General features: G+C 38.8%; 1 protein-coding gene across 1 annotated transcript in view; it reads right to left on the bottom strand.

Annotated features, from left to right (window-relative positions):
* The window catches only part of FRK (fyn related Src family tyrosine kinase), a 93,530-nt gene extending 73,711 nt beyond the window's left edge, over positions 1-19,819 (bottom strand). Inside the window, exon 1 of the mRNA XM_060114536.1 lies at positions 19,449-19,819. Within this exon, the coding sequence (XP_059970519.1) occupies positions 19,449-19,819 (371 nt within the window). The remainder of the gene's footprint in view (positions 1-19,448) is intronic.
* Between the last annotated feature and the right edge of the window lie 1,656 nt (positions 19,820-21,475).

Raw genomic sequence — 21,475 nt, 5'->3', positions numbered from 1 at the left:
AATAGTCTAGGTCATAGGCTAGCTGGTTAAATGGATGTTCATTAATCATCATGCTTTAAATCTTACCTTAAAGTTGCACATATTATTTTCTATTTATCAAACATGTTTTTTTAAAAAAATAAAGTTGTTTTTTTTTAAAAAACCATCAGTAAACTAGAATATTTTCTAATATTAACATTTTCAGAAAATGGACAATTATGCTTTAAAAGATATCAGGGGTTTCAGTAAGCACCAAAATTATCATAAGAGAAAAATCACCTATTGGGATCCTTTGATCTCCATTAATTATCATGTAACTATTTTGCTTTCTACCATTTTACCAGGACCTGCTAAATTAATGGCATGACTTTCCATTTTCCTAAACTACTGCTTTTTAAAGTGAGGCTTTTTTTTTTTTTTTTTTTTTTTTCTTTTTGTGGTATGTGGGCCTCTCACTGTTGTGGCCTCTCCCGTTGCGGAGCACAGGCTCCGGATGCGCAGGCCCAGCGGCCATGGCTCACGGGCCCAGCCGCTCCGCGGCATATGGGATCCTCCCAGACCGGGGCACGAACCCGTATCCCCTGCATCGGCAGGCGGACTCTTAACCACTGCGCCACCAGGGAGGCCCTAAAGTGAGGCTTTTAATAAGAGGTAGTACAGAGTTCAGAGTGATTCAGCATCAACACCAATATGTGCCTGATTCCTATAAACTACTGCCTAACACAGATACAAGATACTGAGTCACTTTTCTATTGTTTTTATCTGAAACATCATTGTATTCTCTGCATGATAATAGCCTGAAGTTAAACCGATGAATATCTTATAACTGTAGTATGTCATAGAAGACAACAGGGCTTACCTTCACAGACAAACTTCTTTAAAAGTTACATATATTTGCTGCCTGTACTTTAAGACCTTGAACTAAGCTCAGTCTTTCCACATGACCCCAAAACTCGGAGAATAGCACTCAAGAGAAAAATTCTTTAACTTTGCCAACAATTTTGGGAAGGCCAAACTGCACTAAAGGTAAACTTTGACTTATCCTCACTCTGCACCAACTTCTAAATCTAAATATCTAAACTTATCAGAGGATGTTTAAAAGCTACAACTTTGATGCCCTAGAGAAGGTGAATTTTTTGGTAAATCCCAACCAAACAGACATAGTCCTTAGGACCCTGCATACTCTGCTCAGAGACAGAGGCAGCTAAGTTCCACTGCCTCTTTTAATTTTGCTTTTCCTTGGCTCAGGTTCTCAGGATGGACCCAAGTCCCACGTGTAGAGCCCTATCATAAAATACTTTTTCTATGGCTCAACCCAGCCAAAACCTCCCAATGCAGAGTCCCAGACAGAGCATGAAGTTCCTTGTTATAACTCGCTCACTCTCTTTACTGAATGACATCATCTGTATTTACATTATAAAACTGCTTTTTAGTGTCACCAGTAATCTTCCAGCAAATCTAATGGTCTTTACCTCTTCCTCATCACTCTGACCTTTGTTTAGCATTTGACCAAAAACCTCCTTCTTGACATTTTATCTTCTTATTTTGAGTAAGATGCTCATTGTTTCCTTCAGGGGCTCTTCTTCCCTGTATGAGTTAGGTTTTGCTTCATAACAACTACAGTCTTCCCTCCCTATCTGAGGGGGATTGGTTCCAGGATACTGATATCTGTGGAGGCTCAAGGCCCCTATATAAAATGGTGTATTATTTGCATATAACCTATGCACATACCTTAAAGATACTTTCAATCATCTTTGGATTACTTATAATACCTAATACAACATAAATGCTATGTAAACCGTTGCCAACATGTGGCGAATTCAAGTTTCACTTTTTGGAACTTTCTGGATTTTTTTTTCCAACTAGTTTTTATCACATTTAGCTGAATATACAGATACAAAACCTATAGATATGAAGAGCTAACTGTGTTTGGTTAACTCAGGAATCTAAAGGTGAGCAATTTGGGATGTGCTCCACTGACCTTAGCTGGGCTCATGAGTCTCCACTCAGCTGGTAAGTCAGCTGGGACAAAATAGGGCTTCTCTTCACATGGTCTTCCCTCCTCCAGGAGGTTTGCTTGAGTTTTTTCATAGTAGTTACAGAATCCCAAGAGCAATAAGAAAGCAAGCCCCAACATGCAAGCCCTTTTCAATCTCTATTTTTGTCACGTTTACTATCGTCCCATTGGCCAAAGCAAGTTCCGTGGTCAACGAAGACTTTGTGTGGGAGGAGACTACCTGAGAGTGTGTAGTAAGGAGGTATAAAAAACAGGGCCGTTACTACAATCTACTCACCACATCTACTCACATAAATTATGGGCATTTCTATAGAGTTAATCTTTGGCCCCTTCTCCTGTTTCTTAGAGTCTCACACTATGGTTCTCATAATCCTTGCAAAGCCTACAATGCCCTGCAGTTCTTATATTCCTGTAATATCTATAACACCTCAGTGTGAATGCCTTCAAAAATCTATCTTCACAAAATAGACATTTCTTTTTGCCCAAAGTTTTGTATTTCTACATTTCTCTGGATATTGTCATTGAGATGACTTATTAGTACTTCATATTCAACATGCCTAAAAGTGAATGTGTTGTCAGCTTTTGTTTCAACCACACCCCCTAATAAGAAGTACTTTATGAAATGTATATTTCTCTTACTATTTCACATGGTCCCAAATAACATTTTTAATTCTCTCTCTTTCTCTTCTACATCTAATTTGTAGTTTTGCCTCTACTATTTACCAGATAAGAATGCTCTTGGGGCCTCCCTGGTGGCGCAAGTGGTTGAGAGTCCGCCTGCCGATGCAGGGGATGCGGGTTCGTGCCCAGGTCTGGGAGGATCCCGTGTGCCGCGGGGCGGCTGGGCCCGTGGGCCATGGCCGCTGAGCCTGCGCGTCCGGAGCCTGCGCGTCCGGAGCCTGTGCTCCGCGGCGGGGGAGGCCACAGCAGTGAGAGGCCCGCATACCGCAAAAAAAAAAAAAAAAAAAAAGAATGCTCTTGGATTTATTTAAATTTGAGTTTCAATTTTCTCATCCTAAAAACAGTGATAAGAAAACCTGCCTTGCAAGGCTATTATAAAGATTAAATTAGCTCATATATATGGTTTTGTGTGCTCAGCACATCAAAGGTACTTAAAAATGCTAATTATTTCCCTTCCCCTAAGTCCTCTCAATTTTTCATTCCTGAGATGGTTCATATTCCTACTCTTCTTTTTTTTTAACAGTACCACAATTAGAAATTAAACCCTGATAACCTCATGCTGGAGACATTTGGTACAATTTCCCTACTCCTGCCTAGCCTCTTTCTCTCTTCTCCATTCCATTCTCACATCATCACTGCCTTTTCAAAGTTCTGATTTCCATCTATTTCCTATCAGACAAAACTCAAACTCTTTAACGTGGCACACATGGTCTTTTCCAAAACCTCGCCCCAACCTCTTTTTCCAGATTTCTCATTGCTCTCTCCATAAATGCTTCAACTAAACTGTACAACTTCCCATTCCCTGGATATACTTTTACTTCCCTTCTGCCATGTCATGTTCAACAATTTGTACTGAATTGTCCCGTCAATAAGCATTGAGTAAAACTGAATGGGACAGTGCTTCTACTACACAGAATCTACAACTTCAAGAGGAGATAGAGTCTCACCTCCTGAGATTATAAATTCGCTGGAGCAGAAGCACTGTCTTAAATAGTTTTCCAGTCATGATACAGGAAACACAAGTATCCTGCCCTCAAAGACTTCACAGTCTTATATGAAAGAGAGAAGTTGTACAACTAGCCATTATATGATAAAAATATAAGCTCCAGAGGCAGGCTGGAAGCAGGCAAATCTTTGAGCACTTTACTTAAAACTCTTTCAGCTTCAGTCTCCTCATCTGTAAATGCAGGTAATAAAAGTATCTACCTCAGCAGGTTGTAACATATAAGGTACTACAAGTGCAGTTATTTTGTGTGATCAGTAGCATAATTGTAAACTCTCAATAAACATCAGTTATTATTTATTACTGCTCTACTAACAAGATATATAAAATCATGGGGGAAAAATATGAATTCTTTTTATGAAGGTTAGAAAAAGCTTCTTAGAAGGGGGTCATGAGAGCTGAACCCTGAAAGAAAGGTGTGATTCTCCCCCAAACCAGGACTTGTCTCTTCTATGTCTGCATACATTCAGCCATGTATTTGTTTCCTCATTCATCCATTAAGATATTATTTTTAAGTGCATGCTATATGACAGACAGTTGTGTGACAGCATTTAGCAGCATCTGTATTATGCTGGCTGAAAAAGAGAAAAGCAGACCCTAGCGTCCAGGAGTTTGCCTGGCACTTATGACTAGGCCTGGGTGTTCTCCTCTTGAACACAAAAAACGTCACAGAATACCAACGTCAGAAAAGGCCACTCTGTGACCATGACGGATCAGGACAAAAACAAGATCGGATTCTCTTTTTTTTTTTTTTTAACATCTTTACTGGAGTATAATTGCTTTACAATGTTATGTTAGTTTCTGCTGTATAACAAAGTGAATCAGCTATACGTATACATGTATCCCCATATCCCCTCCCTCTTGTGTCTCCCTCCCACCCTCCCTATCCCACCCCTCTAGGTGGTCACAAAGCACGGAGCTGATCTCCCTGTGCTATGCGGCGGCTTCCCACTAGCTATCTATTTTACATTTGGTGGTGTATATATGTCAATGCCACTTTCTCACTTCGTCCCAGCTTACCTTTCCCCCTCCCTGTGTCCTCAAGTCCATTCTCTACATCTGCCTCTTTATTCCTGTCCTGACCCTTGGTTCTTCAGAACCTTTTTTTTTTTTTTTTTTAGATTCCATATATATGTGTTAGGATATGTTATTTGTTTTACTCTTTCTGACTTATTTCACTCTGTATGACAGACTCTAGGTCCATCCACCTCACTACAAATAACTCAATTTTGTTTCCTTTTATGGCTGAGTAATATTCCATTGTATATATGTGCCACATCTTCTTTATCCATTCACCTGTTGATGGACACTTAGGTTGCTTCCATGTCCTGGCTATTGTAAATAGAGCTGCAATGAACATTCTGGTACATGACTCTTTTTGAATTATGGTTTTCTCAGGGTATATGCCCAGTAGTGGGATTGCTGGGTAGTATGCTAGTTCTATTTTTAGTTTTTTAAGGAAACTCCATACTGTTCTCCATAGTGGCTGTATCATTTTACATTCCCACCAACAGTGCAAGAGGGTTCCCTTTTCTCCACACTCTCTCGAGCATTTATTGTTTGTAGATTTTTTGATGATGGCCATTCTGACTGGTGTGAGGTGATGTCTCACTGTACTTTTGATTTGCATTTCTCTAATGGTTAGTGATGTTGAGCATCCTTTCATGTGTTTGTTGGCAATCTGTATATCTTCTTTGGAGAAATGTCTATTTAGGTCTTCTGTCCATTTTTGGATTGGGTTGTTTGTTATTTTGATATTGACTTGCGTGAGCTGCTTGTAAATTTTGGAGGTTAATCCTTTGTCAGTTGCTTCATTTGCAAATATTTTCTCCCATTCTGAGGGTCCTCTTTTCATCTTCTTTATGTTTTCCTTTGTTGTGCAAAAGCTTTTAAGTTTCATTAGGTCCCATTTGTTTATTTTTGTTTTTATTTCCATTTCTCTAGGAGGTGGGTCAAAAAGGATCTTGCTGTGATTTATGTCAAGAGTTTTGTGCCTATGTTTTCCTCTAAGAGTTTTATAGTGTCTTGCCTTACATTTAGGTCTTTAATCTATTTTGAGTTTATTTCTGTGTATGGTGTTAGGCAGTGTTCTAATTTCGTTCTTTTATATGTAGCTGTCCAGTTTTCCCTGCACCACTTACTGAAGAGTCTGTCTTTTCTCCATTGTATATCCTTGCCTCCTTTATCAAAGATAAGATGACCATATGTGTGTGGGTTTATCTCTGGGCTGTCTATCCTGTTCCTTTAATCTATATTTCTGTTTTTGTGCCAGTACCATACTGTCTTGATTACTGTAGCTTTATAGTATAGTCTGAAGTCAGGGAGCCTGATTCCTCCAGCTCCATTTTTCTTTCTCAAGATTGCTTTGGCTATTCGAGGTCTTTTGTGTTTCCATAGAAATTGTGAAATTTTTTGTTCTATTCTGTGAAAAATGTCATTGGTAGTTTGAAAGGGATTGCATTGAACCTGTAGATTGCTTTGGGTAGTATAGTCATTTTCACAATGTTGATTCTTCCAATCCAAGAACATGGTATATCTCTCCATCTGTTGGTATCATTGTTAATTGCTTTCATCTGTGTCTTATAGTTTTCTGCATACAGGTCTTTTGTCTCTTTGGGTAGGTTTATTCCGAGGTATTTTATTCTTTTTGTTGCAATGGTAAACGGGAGTGTTTCCTTAATTTCTCTTTCAGATTTTTCATTGTTAGTGTATAGGAATGGAAGAGATTTCTGTGCATTAATTTTTTATCCTGCTACTTTACCAAATTCATTGATTAGCTCTAGTAGTTTTCTGGTAGCATCTTTAGGATTCCCTATGTATAGTATAATGTCATCTGCAAACAGTGACAGCTTTACTTCTTCTTTTCTGATTTGGATTCCTTTTATTTCTTTTTCTTCTCTGATTGCTGTGGCTAAAACTTCCAAAACTATGTTGAATAATAGCAATGAGAGTGGGCAACCTTGTCTTGTTCCTGATCTTAGTGGAAATGGTTTCAGTTTTTCACCATTGAGAATGATGTTGGCTATAGGTTTGTCATATATGGCCTTTATTATGTTGAGGTAAGTTCCCTCTATGCCTACTTTCAGGAGGTTTTTTCTTATAAATGGGTGTTGAATTTTGTCGAAAGCTTTTTCTGCATCTATTGAGATGATCATATGGTTTTTATCCTTCAATTTGTTAGTATGGTGTATCACATTGATTGATTTGCATATAGTGAAGAATCCTTGCATTCCTGGGATAAACCCCACTTGATCATGGTGTATGATCCTTTTAATGGGCTGTTGGATTCTGTTTGTTAGTATTTTGTTGAGGATTTTTGCATGTATGTTCATCAGTGATATTGGCCTGTAGTTTTCTTTTTTTTGTGACACCTTTGTCTGGTTTTGGTATCAGGGTGATGGTGGCCTCATAGAATGAGTTTGGGTGTGTTCCTCCCTCTGCTATATTTTGGAAGAGTTTGAGAAGGATAGGTGTTAGCTCTTCTCTAAATGTTTGATAGAATTAGCCTGTGAAGCCATCTGGTCCTGGGCTTTTGTTTGTTGGAAGATTTTTAATCACAGTTTCAATTTCAGTGCTTGTGATTGGTCTGTTTATATTTTCTATTTCTTCCTGGTTCAGTCTCAGAAGTGTGCTTTTCTAAGAATTTGTCCATTTCTTCCAGGTTGTCCATTTTATTGGCATAGAGTTGCTTGTAGTAATCTCTCATGATCTTTTGTATTTCTGCAGTATCAGTTGTTACTTCTCCTTTTTCATTTCTAATTCTATTGATTTGAGTCTTCTCCCTTTTTTTCTTGATGAGTCTGGCTAATGGTTTATCAATTTTGTTTATCTTCTCAGAGAACCAGCTTTTAGTTTTATTGATCTTTGCTATCATTTCCTTCATTTCTTTTTCATTTATTTCTGATCTGATCTTTATGATTTCTTTCCTTCTGGTAACTTCCAAATATTTTTTTTGGTCTTCTTTCTCTAAATGCTTTAGGGGTGAGGTTAGGTTGTTTATTTCAGATTTTTTCTTGTTTCTTGAGGTAGGATTGTATTGCTATAAACTTCCCTCTTAGAACTGCTTTTGCTGTAACCCATAGGTTTTGGGTCGTTGTGTTTTCATTGTCATTTGTTTCTAGGTATTTTTTGATTTCCTCTTTGATTTCTTTAGTGATCTCTTGGTTATTTAGTAGCATATTGTTTAGCCCCCATATGTTTGTATTTTTTACAGTTTTTTTCCTGTAATTGATATCTAGTCTCATAGCATTGTGGTCGAAAAAATCCTTGATACAATTTCAATTTTCTTAAATTTGCCAAGGCTTGATTTGTGATGCAAGATATGATCTATTCTGGAGAATGTTCCATGGTCACTTAGGAAGAAGGTGTATTCTGTTGTTTTTGGATGGAATGTCCTATAAATATCAATTAAGTCCATCTAGTTTAATGTGTCATTTAAAGCTTGTGTTTCCTTATTTATTTTCAGTTTAGATGATCTGTCCATTGGTGAAAGTGGGGTGTTAAAGTCCCCTACTATTATTAAGTTACTGCTGATACCCTTTTATGGCTGTTAGCATTTGCCTTATGTATTCAGATACTCCTAGGTTGGGTGCATAAGTATTTACAATTGTTGTATCTTCTTCTTGGATTGATCCCTTGATCATTATGCTGTGTCTCTCTTTGTCTCTTGTAATAGTCTTTATTTTAAAGTCGATTTTGTCTGATATGAGATTTGCTACTCCAGCTTTCTTTTAATTTCCATTTGCATGCGATATCTTTTTCCATCCCCTCACTTTCAGTCTGTATGCATCCCTAGGTCTGAACTGGGTCTCTTGTAGACAGCATATGTATGGGTCTTGTTTTTGTATCCATTTAGCCAGTCTATGTCTTTTGGTTCGATCATTTAATCCATTTACATTGAAGGTAGTTATCGATATGTATATTCTTATTACCATTTTCTTAATTGTTTTGGGTTTGTTTTTAGGTCTTTTCCTTCTCTTGTGTTTCCTGCCTAGAGAAGTTCCTTTAGCATTTGTTGTAAACCTGGTTGGTTGTACTGAATTCTCTTAGCTTTTGCTTGTCTGTAAAGGTTTTAATTTCTCTGTTGAATCTGAATGAGATCCTTGCTGGGTAGAGTAATGTTGGTTGCAGGTTTTTCCCTTTCATCACTTTAAACATGTCCTGCCACTCCCTTCTGGCTTGCTGAGTTTCTCCTGAAAGATCAGCTGTTAACCTTATGGGGATTCCCTTGTATGTTATTTGTTGTTTTTTCCTTGCTGCTTTTAATATTTTTTCTTTGTATTTAACTTTTGATAGTTTGATTAATATGTGTCTTGGCGTGTTTCTCCTTGGATTTATCCTGTATGGGACTCTCTATGCTTCCTGGACTTGATTGACTATTTTCTTTCCCATATTAGGGAAGTTTACCACTATAATCTCCTCAAATATTTTCTCAGTCACTTTCTTTATCTCTTCTTCTTCTGGGACCCCTATAATTCGAATGTTGGTGTGTTTAATGTTATCCCAATGGTCTCTGAGACTGTCCTCAATTGTTTTCATTCTTTTTTCTTTAGTCTGCTCTGCAGTAGTTATTTCCACTATCTTATCTTCCACGTCAGTTATCTGTTCTTCTGCCTCAGTTATTCTTTTATTGATTCCTTCTAGAGAATTTTAAATTTCATTTATTATGTTGTTCATCATTGTTTATTTGTTCTTTAGTTCTTCTAGGTCCTTATTAAACGTTTCTTGTATTTTCTCCGTTCTTTTTCCAAGATTTTGGATCATCTTTACTATCATTACTCTGAATTCTTTTTCAGGTAGACTGCCTATTTCCTCTTCATTTGTTTGGTCTGTGGGTTTTTACTTTGCTCCTTCATATGCTGTGTATTTCTCTGTCTTCTCATTTTGCTTAACTTATTGTGTTTGGGGTCTCCTTTTCACAGGCAGGTTCATAGTTCCCATTGTTTTTGGTGTCTGCCACCAGTGGGTAAGGTTGGTTCAGTGGCTTGTGTAGGCTTCCTGGTGGAGGGGACTGGTGCCTGTGTTCTGGTGGGTGGGGCTGGATCTTGTCTTTCTTGTGGGCAGGGCTGCATCCGGTGGTGTGTTTTGGGGTGTCTGTGAACTTAGTATGATTTTAGGCAGCCTCTCTGCTAATGGGTTGTGTTGTGCTCCTATCTTGTTAGCTGTTTGGCATGGGGCGTCCAGCACCGGAGCTTGCCGGTAGTTGAGTGGAGCCGGGTCTTAGCATTGAGACAGAGATCTCTGGGAGAGCTCTCGCCAATTGATATTACGTGGGGCCAGGAGGTCTCTGGTGGACCAATGTCCTGAACTCAGCTCTCCCACCTCAGAGGCTCAAGCCTGACAACCAACCAGAGCACCAAGACCCTGTCAGCCACATGGCTCAGAAGAAAAGGGAGAAAAAAAAGAAACAAAGAAAAAATAATAAAATAAATAAAATAAATAAAGTTATTAAAATAGAATTTTTAATTATTAAAATAAAAAAATTTTAAAGGACAAAAAAAAAGAGAGCAACCAAACCAATAAACAAATCCACCAACGATAAGAAGCACTAAAAACTATACTAAGGTAAACATAAAAATCAGAAACTAGTTAGTCACCTACAGCAAACCCCAAGTCTACAGTTGCTCCCAAAGTCCACCGCCTCAATTTTGGGATGATTCGTTGTCTATTCAGGTATTCCACAGATGCAGGGTACATCAAGTTGATTGTGGAGATTTAATCCGCTGCTCCTGAGGCTGCTGGGAGAAATTTCCCTTCCTCTTCTTTGTTTGCACATCTCCCGGGGTTCAGCTTTGGATTTGGCACCCCCTCTGCGTGTAGGTCATCTGAGGGCATCTGTTCTTTGCTCAGATAGGACGGGGTTAAAGGAGCAGCTGATTCGGGGACTCTGGCTCACTCAAGCCGGGGGGAGGGAGGGGTACGGATGCAAGGCAAGCCTGCGGTGGCAGAGGCCGGTGTGACATTGCACCAGCCTGAGGCACGCCGTGTGTTCTCCTGGGGAAGTTGTCCCTGGATCTCAGGACCCTGGCAGTGGCAGGCTGCACAGGCTCCCAGGAGGGGAGGTGTGGATAGTGACCTGTGCTTGCACACAGGCTTCTTGGTGGCTGTAGCAGCAGCCTTAGCGTCTCATGCCCGTCTCTGGTGTCTGCCCTGAGAGCTGAGGCTTGCGCTGCTCTCTGAAGCTCGTTTAGGTGGTGTTCTTAATCTCCTCTCCTCGCACACCCTGAAACAATGGTCTCTTGCCTCTTTCGCAGCTCCAGACCTTTTCCCCGGACTCCCTCCCAGCTAGCTGTGGTGCACTAGCCCCTTCAGGCTGTGTTCACGCAGCCAACCCCAGTCCTCTCCCTGGGATCCAACCTCCGAAGCCCGAGTCTCAGCTCCCAGCCCCCGCCCCCCCCCCCCACCGCGGGTGAGCAGATAAGCCTCTCGGGCTGGTGAGTGCCGGTCGGCACCGATCCTCTGTGCGGGAATCTCTCCGCTTTGCCCTTTGCACCCCTGTTGCTGTGCTCTCCTCCGTGACTCCGAAGCTTCTCCCCCACCCACCCCCCGTCTCCACCAGTGAAGGGGCTTCTAGTGTGTGGAAACCTTTCCTCCTTCACAGCTCCCTCCCACTGGTGCAGGTCCCGTCCCTATTCTTTGTCTCTGTTTTTCCTTTTTTTCTTTTGCCCTACCCAGGTACGTGGGGAGTTTCTTGCCTTTTGGGAGGTCTGAGGTCTTCTGCCAACGTTCTGTAGGTGTTCTGTAGGAGTTGTTCCACATGTAGATGTATTTTTGATGTATTTGTGGGGAGGAAGGTGATCTCCACGTCTTACTCCTCTGCCATCTTGAAGGTCGATCAAGATCGGATCACTCTTAATCATATCTGAACACTCACAAAAGCCTGGACATTGTCCAACAGCAAAAATAACCAAGCATCCACCTACCTTGACGATTATAAGTGACTGCTGTTTCTTTACCAATTATAGCTTTAATCTTGATCTAGTCTTCCTTCTTTCTCAATAAGATTAATTAAAATACACAATCATACAGTTACCCTCACTTCCTGAGACCAATCAACCCAGAGCAAAGTCTTGCTTCCTTAAACTCTCCCCAGAGTCACAACCCCAAATCCTGTAATGTGTCCTTTCTAACACACTCTTACTGAGATGCTCCACTGTTGTCTGTGGTGTGTGTTCTCCTCCCCTGAAATGAACAATAAACTACTACAGGTGTGTTTGTGGTGGTCTTTGTCTAATAGGCATTGACATACATTCTTGGTTTAATAGTCTTACCTCCAGAAATTATAAAATTCTCTGGAGGAAAAGAATTGTCTTATTCATTTGAGGTCTCCTATTGCTCAAAAACAGTGCCTTTAACATAGTTAATATACACAAAAAGTTTATGGAATGGATCCCATAGACTGTATCTTCTTCAATGACTAGAAATGCTGAAAAGATTTTGGAGAAAGTGTCCTGAGTCCTACTTCACAGAAATGACACAGGCACCCTTCTGAGATGACTTCCTGGCAGTGACTTTGCAAGCAGCACAATTCTGGGGATTACAATAATGTCCTTCCTGTAATGGGAATCTTGGTATGTCATAACTGATTTTCAGAAATGGCTAAAAGTATATGTGATATTGGAACAGCATTAGAGTGACTTAAATCTATTGAATTACTGGCCTTTCATTGGAACTATATAGGATTCTTCTGAATCATCCAAATAATGCTGCCAATGTGCTATGCAACATTTGTGTTCGTGGCAATATTTATTTTGAAATAAGATTCTAAATGCCTTTCAAATTAGCAACCTAATAAAAAGTTCAAAAGTTCTCAGTAATACTATTTCTTGAATTGCATTCTCATTTTACCCTTAAGAAGGCACAAAATTAATGGAAAAAAACCTCTAATTGAGAAATTTAGTCTGGATTAAAGGCAGTATAAAAGATGTTGTATCAATAAAAAAAGAAAGCATGAATAAAACAATTAAAGAAGCTAACACTAAAATCAATTCAATTTTTAAATAAGAAAAAAAATCTAACTGAAAAACTTTGTAGAAAAAAATGATATTACAGAAGGGGTAGTCTAAGTGCAGTACCTGGAATTAGCCAAACAAGCAAGAAGTTGGGTAATACAGATCACATGTTCTATGTTTGCATCTATGCATTTTAGCAAAATTCTTCTGTTAATCTTCAAAGAAACATTCACATAAACTAACTGCTAAAGTTGCAGTCCCAAGAAAATAGCCATCAGGAGGTCTGAAATGTTATTCAAGCTGCTATTAATCTGCATAACTACCTTCCCCAGAAAAACTGGCCCAATCTTTCCAGTGCTAAGAACTCCCATTAAAAATGGGAGTCAGAGAATGCTGCAGAGAAATTAGCAGCTAATCAGTAAGAAAACTAGTGAAAAAAACATGTAATTATTCTGTTTGGTAATGTTTTAGAATGTAACAGTGAAAATCTACTAATATTCAGTAAAAGAGTCAAACTTTCAGCATGCACAAACTGAAAAATATTTCATATACATAATAGTTTGAAATTATGTCTGTTCACCATAAAAACTGAAATTACAACTCTGGCCCCACAACATTAATTTTGCAAACTGGGTTTTGGTTTTCTGTCCACGAAAAGCTCAGGCCAGTGATTCCTTTACTTTAAATTAACCACAGTATAGTTTACCGTGTATATATGTCATTTTTAGATATCACTTCAGTGAGATTCACAATCAGTTCCTGGCTTGATATTCATTCTACACTTCAAAGAATACACAAATCAGTCTGTGACACCCTTAGTATTTCTCCCCTAGGGACAGAGTAAAGCCACTAATTTCTAGGAGCCTGTAAATTATACTATTATGACTATGAGTCCCACCAGAAATTGAGGCATGAACAATTCACTGAGAAAAGAATGCAAAATGGCCTAATGCCTTTAACAAGGAAACTCAGTAGATTTTCCTGGTAAGTAAAAAAGCAACTCAGAGAGGAAAAGTTGAAGAAATGAGGTGGCTCTGACAGCTGCTTTTTAAAAGACCTGAGATTGGTAGATAAGCGATCATATTTAATTATTCATTTACTGAACCAACATTTATGAGTGTTTATTAGGCACAGGCACCACACTAAGCTCCAGAGCCCAAGGCAATAGCGCCTCTTCGCCCCTCCCCATCCAGAGCTTACAAGTCTTACAGAAAATAAATGAGAATAATGACAAATGATGCTAAAGGCTCTGAGCAGGAAGACCTAATGTAGTCTAGAATGTCAGGAAAGGCTTCAGGGAAAGAGGAATAAACACTAAGACCTGAAGGATGAATGAGAGTTGGTCAGAAAAAGAAGAGGTGGGAGAGTTGGCAAGCAGGAGAAGAGCCCACTCCTATAAGAAGCCCAAGACCGCAGGTGAAGGACAGTATGGAAGAAAGATGTAAAGACACTCTGCATGTGAGTGCTGTTATAGGGAGAAAATATTGTGAGATGAGGCTGGAGTGGAGGTGTGCAAAATATTATATATTTAGGCAGAGGTGAAGGAAGAACTGCCCAGCTAAATAACAGATAACATTTCTCAAACCCTTACTATGGTCAGGTTCTCTGTGGTGCATGCTTTCTGCACAAATAGCCACATTTATGTCACATATCGATCCTATGAGATAGGGGTCATTTTTGTTCCTATTTAATATAAATTGCTCAAGGTCACACAGCTAAGTTATGACAGAGCCAGATTCAAATTCAGATCTTTGGGGCCCATAGCCTATGTTTTTAAGCACACCACAGGGCAGATCAAAAAGGGCAACCAGCATTATACCTCTGTACCACTAACGCTTGGACCTAGTTAAAATATCCACCAGAAAAACCCCAAAATTTATCTGATTTTTATTTACCATATAGATTCTCACTGTGGTATTGGCAGTTGGAAAATACAAAGAGAGTTTTCTGAGCTGAAAACCAGACAGTTAACTGAGGCAAAGTCTTGTTTGTTTTTCTTTGGGGACCCTCAAGACCTAGTACACAGGACATACTAGTTGCTTAACAACAGTCCTACTTTACTATATAGAAGGTTGTGTCTACTTAGATGTCAGTTTGGTGAAATGCTTGAAAAAGTAACACTAGGATATATCTACAGAGACAAACAAAACATTTCAATAAATTCACTTGAACAAAAACAAACCAATTTGAAAAAACAAACCAATAGAATCTTTCTTTTTTTTTTCAAAGAATGAATTCAATCAAGTTGGAATTTAGGTTCTAATCTTTAGGACTGAAGCAAAGTAGTTTATGTGAGTTTATTTCACTCACATAAATTTTTTTCCACTACTAGTAATTTGTTAAAAACCTGAAAAGAAAAATATAATCAATGCTTTTATTAAGAGAGTGTGATTCTGAATGGCATATTGCAGTTGAAACTTCCAGAGTATTATCAATTTTCCTAGAAAAGATTAAGAATGACTTCTGACTTATTTTAATGACTCCATACTATGGCACTTCATTGCTTCTCAAAGGTATTTTGAAATGCATGTGATCAAGTTTTACTTCTATTAACCAACTATTTTAAACTGTTATTAATTACACTTATACTTTAACTGTGACTTTAATGAAGTTCAGTTGTTCCTCTTTCCCTCACTTCTGTGATTTTGCCATTGTTCTTATAAAATGCATTTAATTTAGCAGTTAATTATCATTTTTCTTAAAAATGGTGACAATGTATATAAAAATGCATTCAATAACTGAGATAAACAGTTATATAAACATAAATGTAATACAGTTATATTAATATAAAAAATCATATAACATTATACCTGAAATGTAATTTTTTACAAATTATTTTAGCAACCTATTTGTCATATTGTTATTTTATATCAAAGGATAAAGAAAGAAGACTACATCATAATTCTATAGATGAATTCATAATTCATCTGTAATTCTATAATGCAGTCATTTAATAATAGAGTTTTCTAATCAATCTCGGCATAAAAATATGCTTTCGTTGATTTAAATTATTTGTCTTAAAATTCTTATCTTGGGATTATCCAAAACATTTAATTTTATAAACAGCCATATATATTTTTATAATGCATTTAACTTATATACATAAACGTCTTTTTTAGTTTCTTAAACTATAGATCTAAGTATATTTTGTCTTAGAGGAAAGAAACTAAAAGTGTATTGTTTTCAATTTCTACATATATGCATTTAGTCTTCGCTGAAACCTAGCACAAAGAAAAAGGAATAAATGATCTGGATTAAGAATATTTATAGGAGGGACTTCCCGGGTCCAGTGGTTAAGACTTCGCCTTCTAATGCAGGGGGTACGGGTTTGATTCCTGGTCGGGGAGCTAAGATCCCACATGCCTAGCAGCCAAAAAACCAAAACATAAAACAGAAGCAATATTGTAACAAATTCAATAAAGACTTTAAAAATGGTCCACATCAAAACAAATCTTAAAAAAAAAGAATATTTATGGGACTGCTTGCTGATAGGTGATTTTCTAGTGATTTAAACTACTCACTATTTTCTAGTGATTTAAACTACTCATATCTACTCAAGTAGATATGTCAGACTGGTTTGTGAATATTCTGATGCCTTTTTCTTTATTTATTTATTAATAATAATTTTAATTTTTAAACCACCTTGTTCCTCTATCTTTAAGATTCAAAAGCAGGCTTTATACCCCAGCAGAGAAAGAAATCCACTGACATCTAGACTGAAGACGACTAGGAACACTGTGTACAACTTGTATTAGATAATTATTAAATTCAGCAGTATTCAAATCACCAAATAGTAAAGTTGCAATTGTATTTTTAGATGGTGGTATAAGAGAATTCTCTTTGTGAGCATATACTACTTTATTTCTCCATGCAACTCTCTTCAATCCAGACAATGGCAATGACTTTAAATTAGATAAAATCTTGACAGCACTCTAGCCTGACACATTAAAGAGGACCATGATTAGGAAAATATTCCCTAAACAAATATTTATTCTTGAGATCTTTTTCAAGGCAGCCCATAAAATGGTGAATAGGAGAGGAATTGGAAATAATCTACCTTTACAAGGCAGTAAGAGGAGTAGGAAAATTTTTCCACAAAGTGATTCTGAGCCTAGAGCAATTTAGCATAAAGCACACTTAAACAATTAGGCAGACAACTTTTAAACTCTTTGTAAATGAATGACGCTTTGTGTAAATTATACAGTTGCTGATCATTTTGCTTTTCATCAACATATTGCATTACTTGAATTTTTTTAATAATAAAAACAATGCAATTTAAAGTCATTGCTCTTGGCTCCATGATTCGTATGTAATTTCCATACCATTATTTTTTGGGTGAACTTTAACTACATCTCTAAAAACACTATGAATTTTAAAAGTATACAGAGAGTACTGAGTAATCAGAGCCTAAGAGCAAGATTTTTGAGGGATTCCATGTTGAAGATGTGGAAGGAAAACACTCCCTATGAAGGGATCTAGGAATTCAAACTGAAGATAAGATAAAACAATGATTCTTCCTAGAAACAAAATAAATCATTAAGAATGGGTTTATTATATCACTTAATGTAAAATATTCAGAAAAGGTAAAGAATTTCTAGGTGGAATTTAATAGTCAATTATAAAATTGCTTTATCTTTTAATAATAGTTCTTTTTTTAAACATCTTTACTTCCTAGTGTTAAAAGAAACAAAGAAACAAACCAAACACTGAAACTTACCTGATTTGCCCTGCCACTAATAACTCCAAAAGTGTTTGCACTGTCTTCTTATTAATGCAAGTCAAGAATAAAGGCATTAACAGATGAACACAAAAATGCATTCACTAAACTAGTCAATTAAGGAACTAGATGACTCAACTTTCATTGGTTTCCCATTGCCTCTCATCTCACACATGTGAATATAAACAATAATCTTTACTTAATACTGTATACTGAGCTCGTAAAATAAACGTTAACTTTCATAGTATTCATAAGGAAAAAAATGAAGTACAAGTTTGAAAACTCATATAAGAAAGTTATTAAAAGAAGTTTTTTTTTTAATAATTCCCTGGGTATTAAGGCACTGTGGGTCACTTGGACACCCTCACTTAGAAGACTAAGTTAAAATTGCTTCTACTTGAAATGGGGTGAAATTCTAGAGGCTACAGCCACCTGCACTAAAAGTATTGAAGCAATTTTGCCATTTGGTGGCAAGAACCCTCATTAGCAACCTGGGTTCACAGGTGAAAGCCATGGTGTACACTTAAAAGGAAACAAGTTGCTCAAGCTGACCAGGAGGCATAACAGCAGCACCTGGGCAACAAGTTTTTATCCCAGTGGATGCGAAGATCCCAAGAAAAGCCCACCACAGAGACACCAGATGGTAGTGACACAGGGGAACACTGCTGAGAACAAATTCCAAGAGGAAAGGTCAGGAGTTATATACAGAGGGAAAAGAGTATTCTTGGCTACAGACAGCCCCTGAGAATGAAAAAATATCCACAATACTTTAGTTGTCTTATTTTGTCTTTGATAGGCAAAAAGAATCTAAATAAGTGAGGGTGTTGTGCTTGATCCTGTTACCCAAAACATTATCTCTTTTGAATTGCTTGTCTTGTTTCAATTTACTTGCTCTCTTCAGCATTTGCTGTTCTGTCAGGTATGAATGTAGCTGAACCACTACACTTGAAACATAAGAAGTCATGTTCCCAGATAATCAAGGAATCTAGAGGGCTAGGAGAGGGCTAGGAGACCCCAGAGACCTTACAGATGAGGAAACGGAGGTCCTAAGCAGTTAAATGAATTGAAAATATCCAAGCCTAGTAGATTATGAATTCAAGGCACTAGTATTAATATTACAGCATTAATTTAATAGTATATGTTACACTGAATATAAAACATACATAATACCATACCTTACATGGAAATCATGTAGTAGTGAAAATCATATCATAAATGCACATAACTAAGCATTCAATGAATAAGTAAGGATATTTCGTATAGATTATCACAGAAATAAATGTTCATACAGGTGATTTTCTCATTTGAGAACTGATCAATTCCATTTGTCAAAATTCTAGATTTCAGTTCATTTCTATCTAGGTGTAAAATAAGACGTTTCCTAACGTTTCCTTGGTTCCACTATAACTCATAGGATTTATTCAAATATCAGGGTAAAGTCTTAATCTCCTTCTCTGGAGAAATAATGTCATTATTTTTCTTGTTAAAGCTTCCTAAACATCTGTAGCTGGCTAGTTTCTAATCATAATAAAACCCAAAAGATATCATAATTTGGGTAGCATAACTCCATATCTGGGACTCAAAGAAAAATATCCAGTCATGATTTCACTGGGAAAATGTAGCATCTTCTAAATGTGACCTTCTACATTAGTTACCCCTGTGTGTGCCTATCAGAACAGGAGTTGATGCTTCCAAAAGTTTAAAACAAGAGAGAGCTGGACTTTAGATTTGCAAGTGTAGTTTAAGGAAGATCTATGATATACCTGCAAATGAAATGCAGTTCTGTGTTAAAGTGAGGCATGACTTATTTTACAGCCAAAGAAAAGACAGAGCATTAAATGCACCATTCGTTTACGTTGATGAAAACGCACCCAGGGCCTGTGGGTATACAAACTGTTAATAGAAGTCATTTCAACAGTTACCTTCCAGTTTCACTCTCACCTAGCAGGGGAGGTGTGTTTCAATTAGAAGATTCTTGCCAGTACTTCCTTATACTTTCCTGGCAGCTCTTTGAAAATTAGTGGGTTTGCAGGTAGGTATGAAGGAAACCTCATTACCCGCCCTCAGAGAGCTGAGAAATAAAATGTGTGTACTACTCACGGCTCTGCCTGGAGGCTCCTGTCCTCAGCCACATAGTTAGAAGGAATATAGCCCTGCAGCGGCTGGCCGGAGCCGTCTGCCCTTTTTTCCAAGTGCCTGGCGAACCACCAACCCTCGTGGGACGTGTCCAAGACTTGGAGCTTGTCGCCCGCGCGGAAGCTCAGGTCCTCTGGGGTCCGAGCCTGGTAATCAAACAGAGCCACAAAGTACTGGCCCTGGCTTCTCTCGGGTTCCGGACTCGGCGGCCGGGGAGGATCGGGGGGGTAGACAGTCCATGGGTTCTGAATCACCACCGACTTGTCTGCCTCCTGAGACAAACAGGGAAGACAGGGCTCCAGGTACGTCCGGAGCCTCAGGCAGATGTTACCCATGGCGCCCCCGTGGGCAGTGGGGGAGAGGGGCTTCTCCCTCTCCCCTTACTCTCTGCAGATCCACTTTCTCTTCCTCCACCTGGAAACTTTGAAATCAGCACCAGTCCTCCAGGTCTGGGGAGCGTGTACCAAGCCCTGGTTCCCAGCAGTCCCGCGGACCTGCTTGGAGAGACTCACCGGCTTGCTTTCTGTGGCCGTAGCTGCTGCCCCAGAGCAAAACCGGGTGGGAGCTGGGTTGAGAGGGCTTTATTTAGACAAACGTCTGAGAACAGAAGAGTCCTCTTGCCTCTTGTCCCAAGGAAAAGTTACCAAGCGAAAGAGGTGAACTCCAGGTAAGATCTCCACGTCTTACCTTTGCCAGCAGCTCTCTCCCGCGTCAGGTCTGTCTCTGTGGTTTGACCAGTCCTGACGCCCACTGCTCTTTTTTTTTGGTCAATGAATAACCAACCGGCCCAGGCTTCTGCCTTTAACATCCTCAGCTAGGAACAGACTGTAATAATTTCTTCTTACTTCCTGGTTCTTTTGTGCCTGTGATCTAAACGGGATTCCCGTCCTCTGTACCTCTCCCTTCTCCCACACCCGAGAGACTAGCGCCCTCACCAGGGAGCCAAACTCTTAAAAGCAGCTGTCAAAATCCATGCTCCTGGACAGACAGGCTAGCCCAGGGAGCATTTTGTCCTGCTATGCTACCAGCACAGAAATTAAAGGCAGAGATATTTTTCTTCCATAAGGAAGAGTAGGATAGTTTTGCCACCACTAAGGGGAATAAAATGGAAAATTAAAGTGTTTGGGTACTTGTTACTGGACAAAAGGGCAACTGGGAAAGAGCCATTGAGTTCCTACCTTTTTTTTTTTTAATCACTGTGAATAGATTTTGATAGCCTCAAAATACATTTACAGTCTGGAAAAATACAAGAGCAGCTGACTAAAACGGTGAGAAACCGAAACACTGCATTTTCCCACAAAGACATGTAATTTCCCATCCTTCATGTACTATATCAGACACACACACACACACACACACACAGACTAGGTGACCAGCGGAGAGAAAGAGTAGGAGGGCTGCATGTGAGCTGCTGTGGAAGCTCCTTCTATTCAACTTTGACTTCAGGTCTGCACTAGCTCTTGCTAACTTCGCTGGCAGGAGGAGCTCAGGGACTAATGAAGCCGACATCAGGGCAGCCATCGCGATAGGCAGTGAGTTTTGCTCTACTTCCCCTAGTTCAGGGCAGCTGTCTCACAAATGGGTGCCCTGGATCCCAAGAACACCTAGGCAGTAAGTTTAGATGGGTCAACACAAGGCCATTTTCACTAGTAGAGAACTCTGCAGACTTGTTTATGATGTGTCACTTCTTTTTGTATAAGACCTTTATTACCAAGTTCCTCTCTTAAAAACAATTTCTCTAAATGTTGCTGGAGCCTTGAACCTGGCTAACCTAACCCCAGTACAAACTCAAAATTCCTGTTCTTTGTCAAATAGCAAGGCACTTTTAGTAATCAGAATAACTGAACTCAAGAAAAAGAAAAAAAGAAGAAAAGAAAGACAACCAGAGGACCGTGGCCTTAGCCCCTCCTGCTATTTCCTTGTACCAAAGTCAGGCATTCATGGCGGACAGATCATTGGGTTAAAACAAGATCTCATGTTCTAGGTTTCTC

The sequence above is a fragment of the Mesoplodon densirostris genome, chromosome 12 (genome assembly GCF_025265405.1).
Source record: "Mesoplodon densirostris isolate mMesDen1 chromosome 12, mMesDen1 primary haplotype, whole genome shotgun sequence".
Classification (NCBI taxonomy): Eukaryota; Metazoa; Chordata; class Mammalia; order Artiodactyla; family Ziphiidae; genus Mesoplodon; species Mesoplodon densirostris.
The sequence above is the reverse complement of the archived record's forward strand: the minus strand, read 5'-3'. Positions and strand labels throughout refer to the sequence as shown.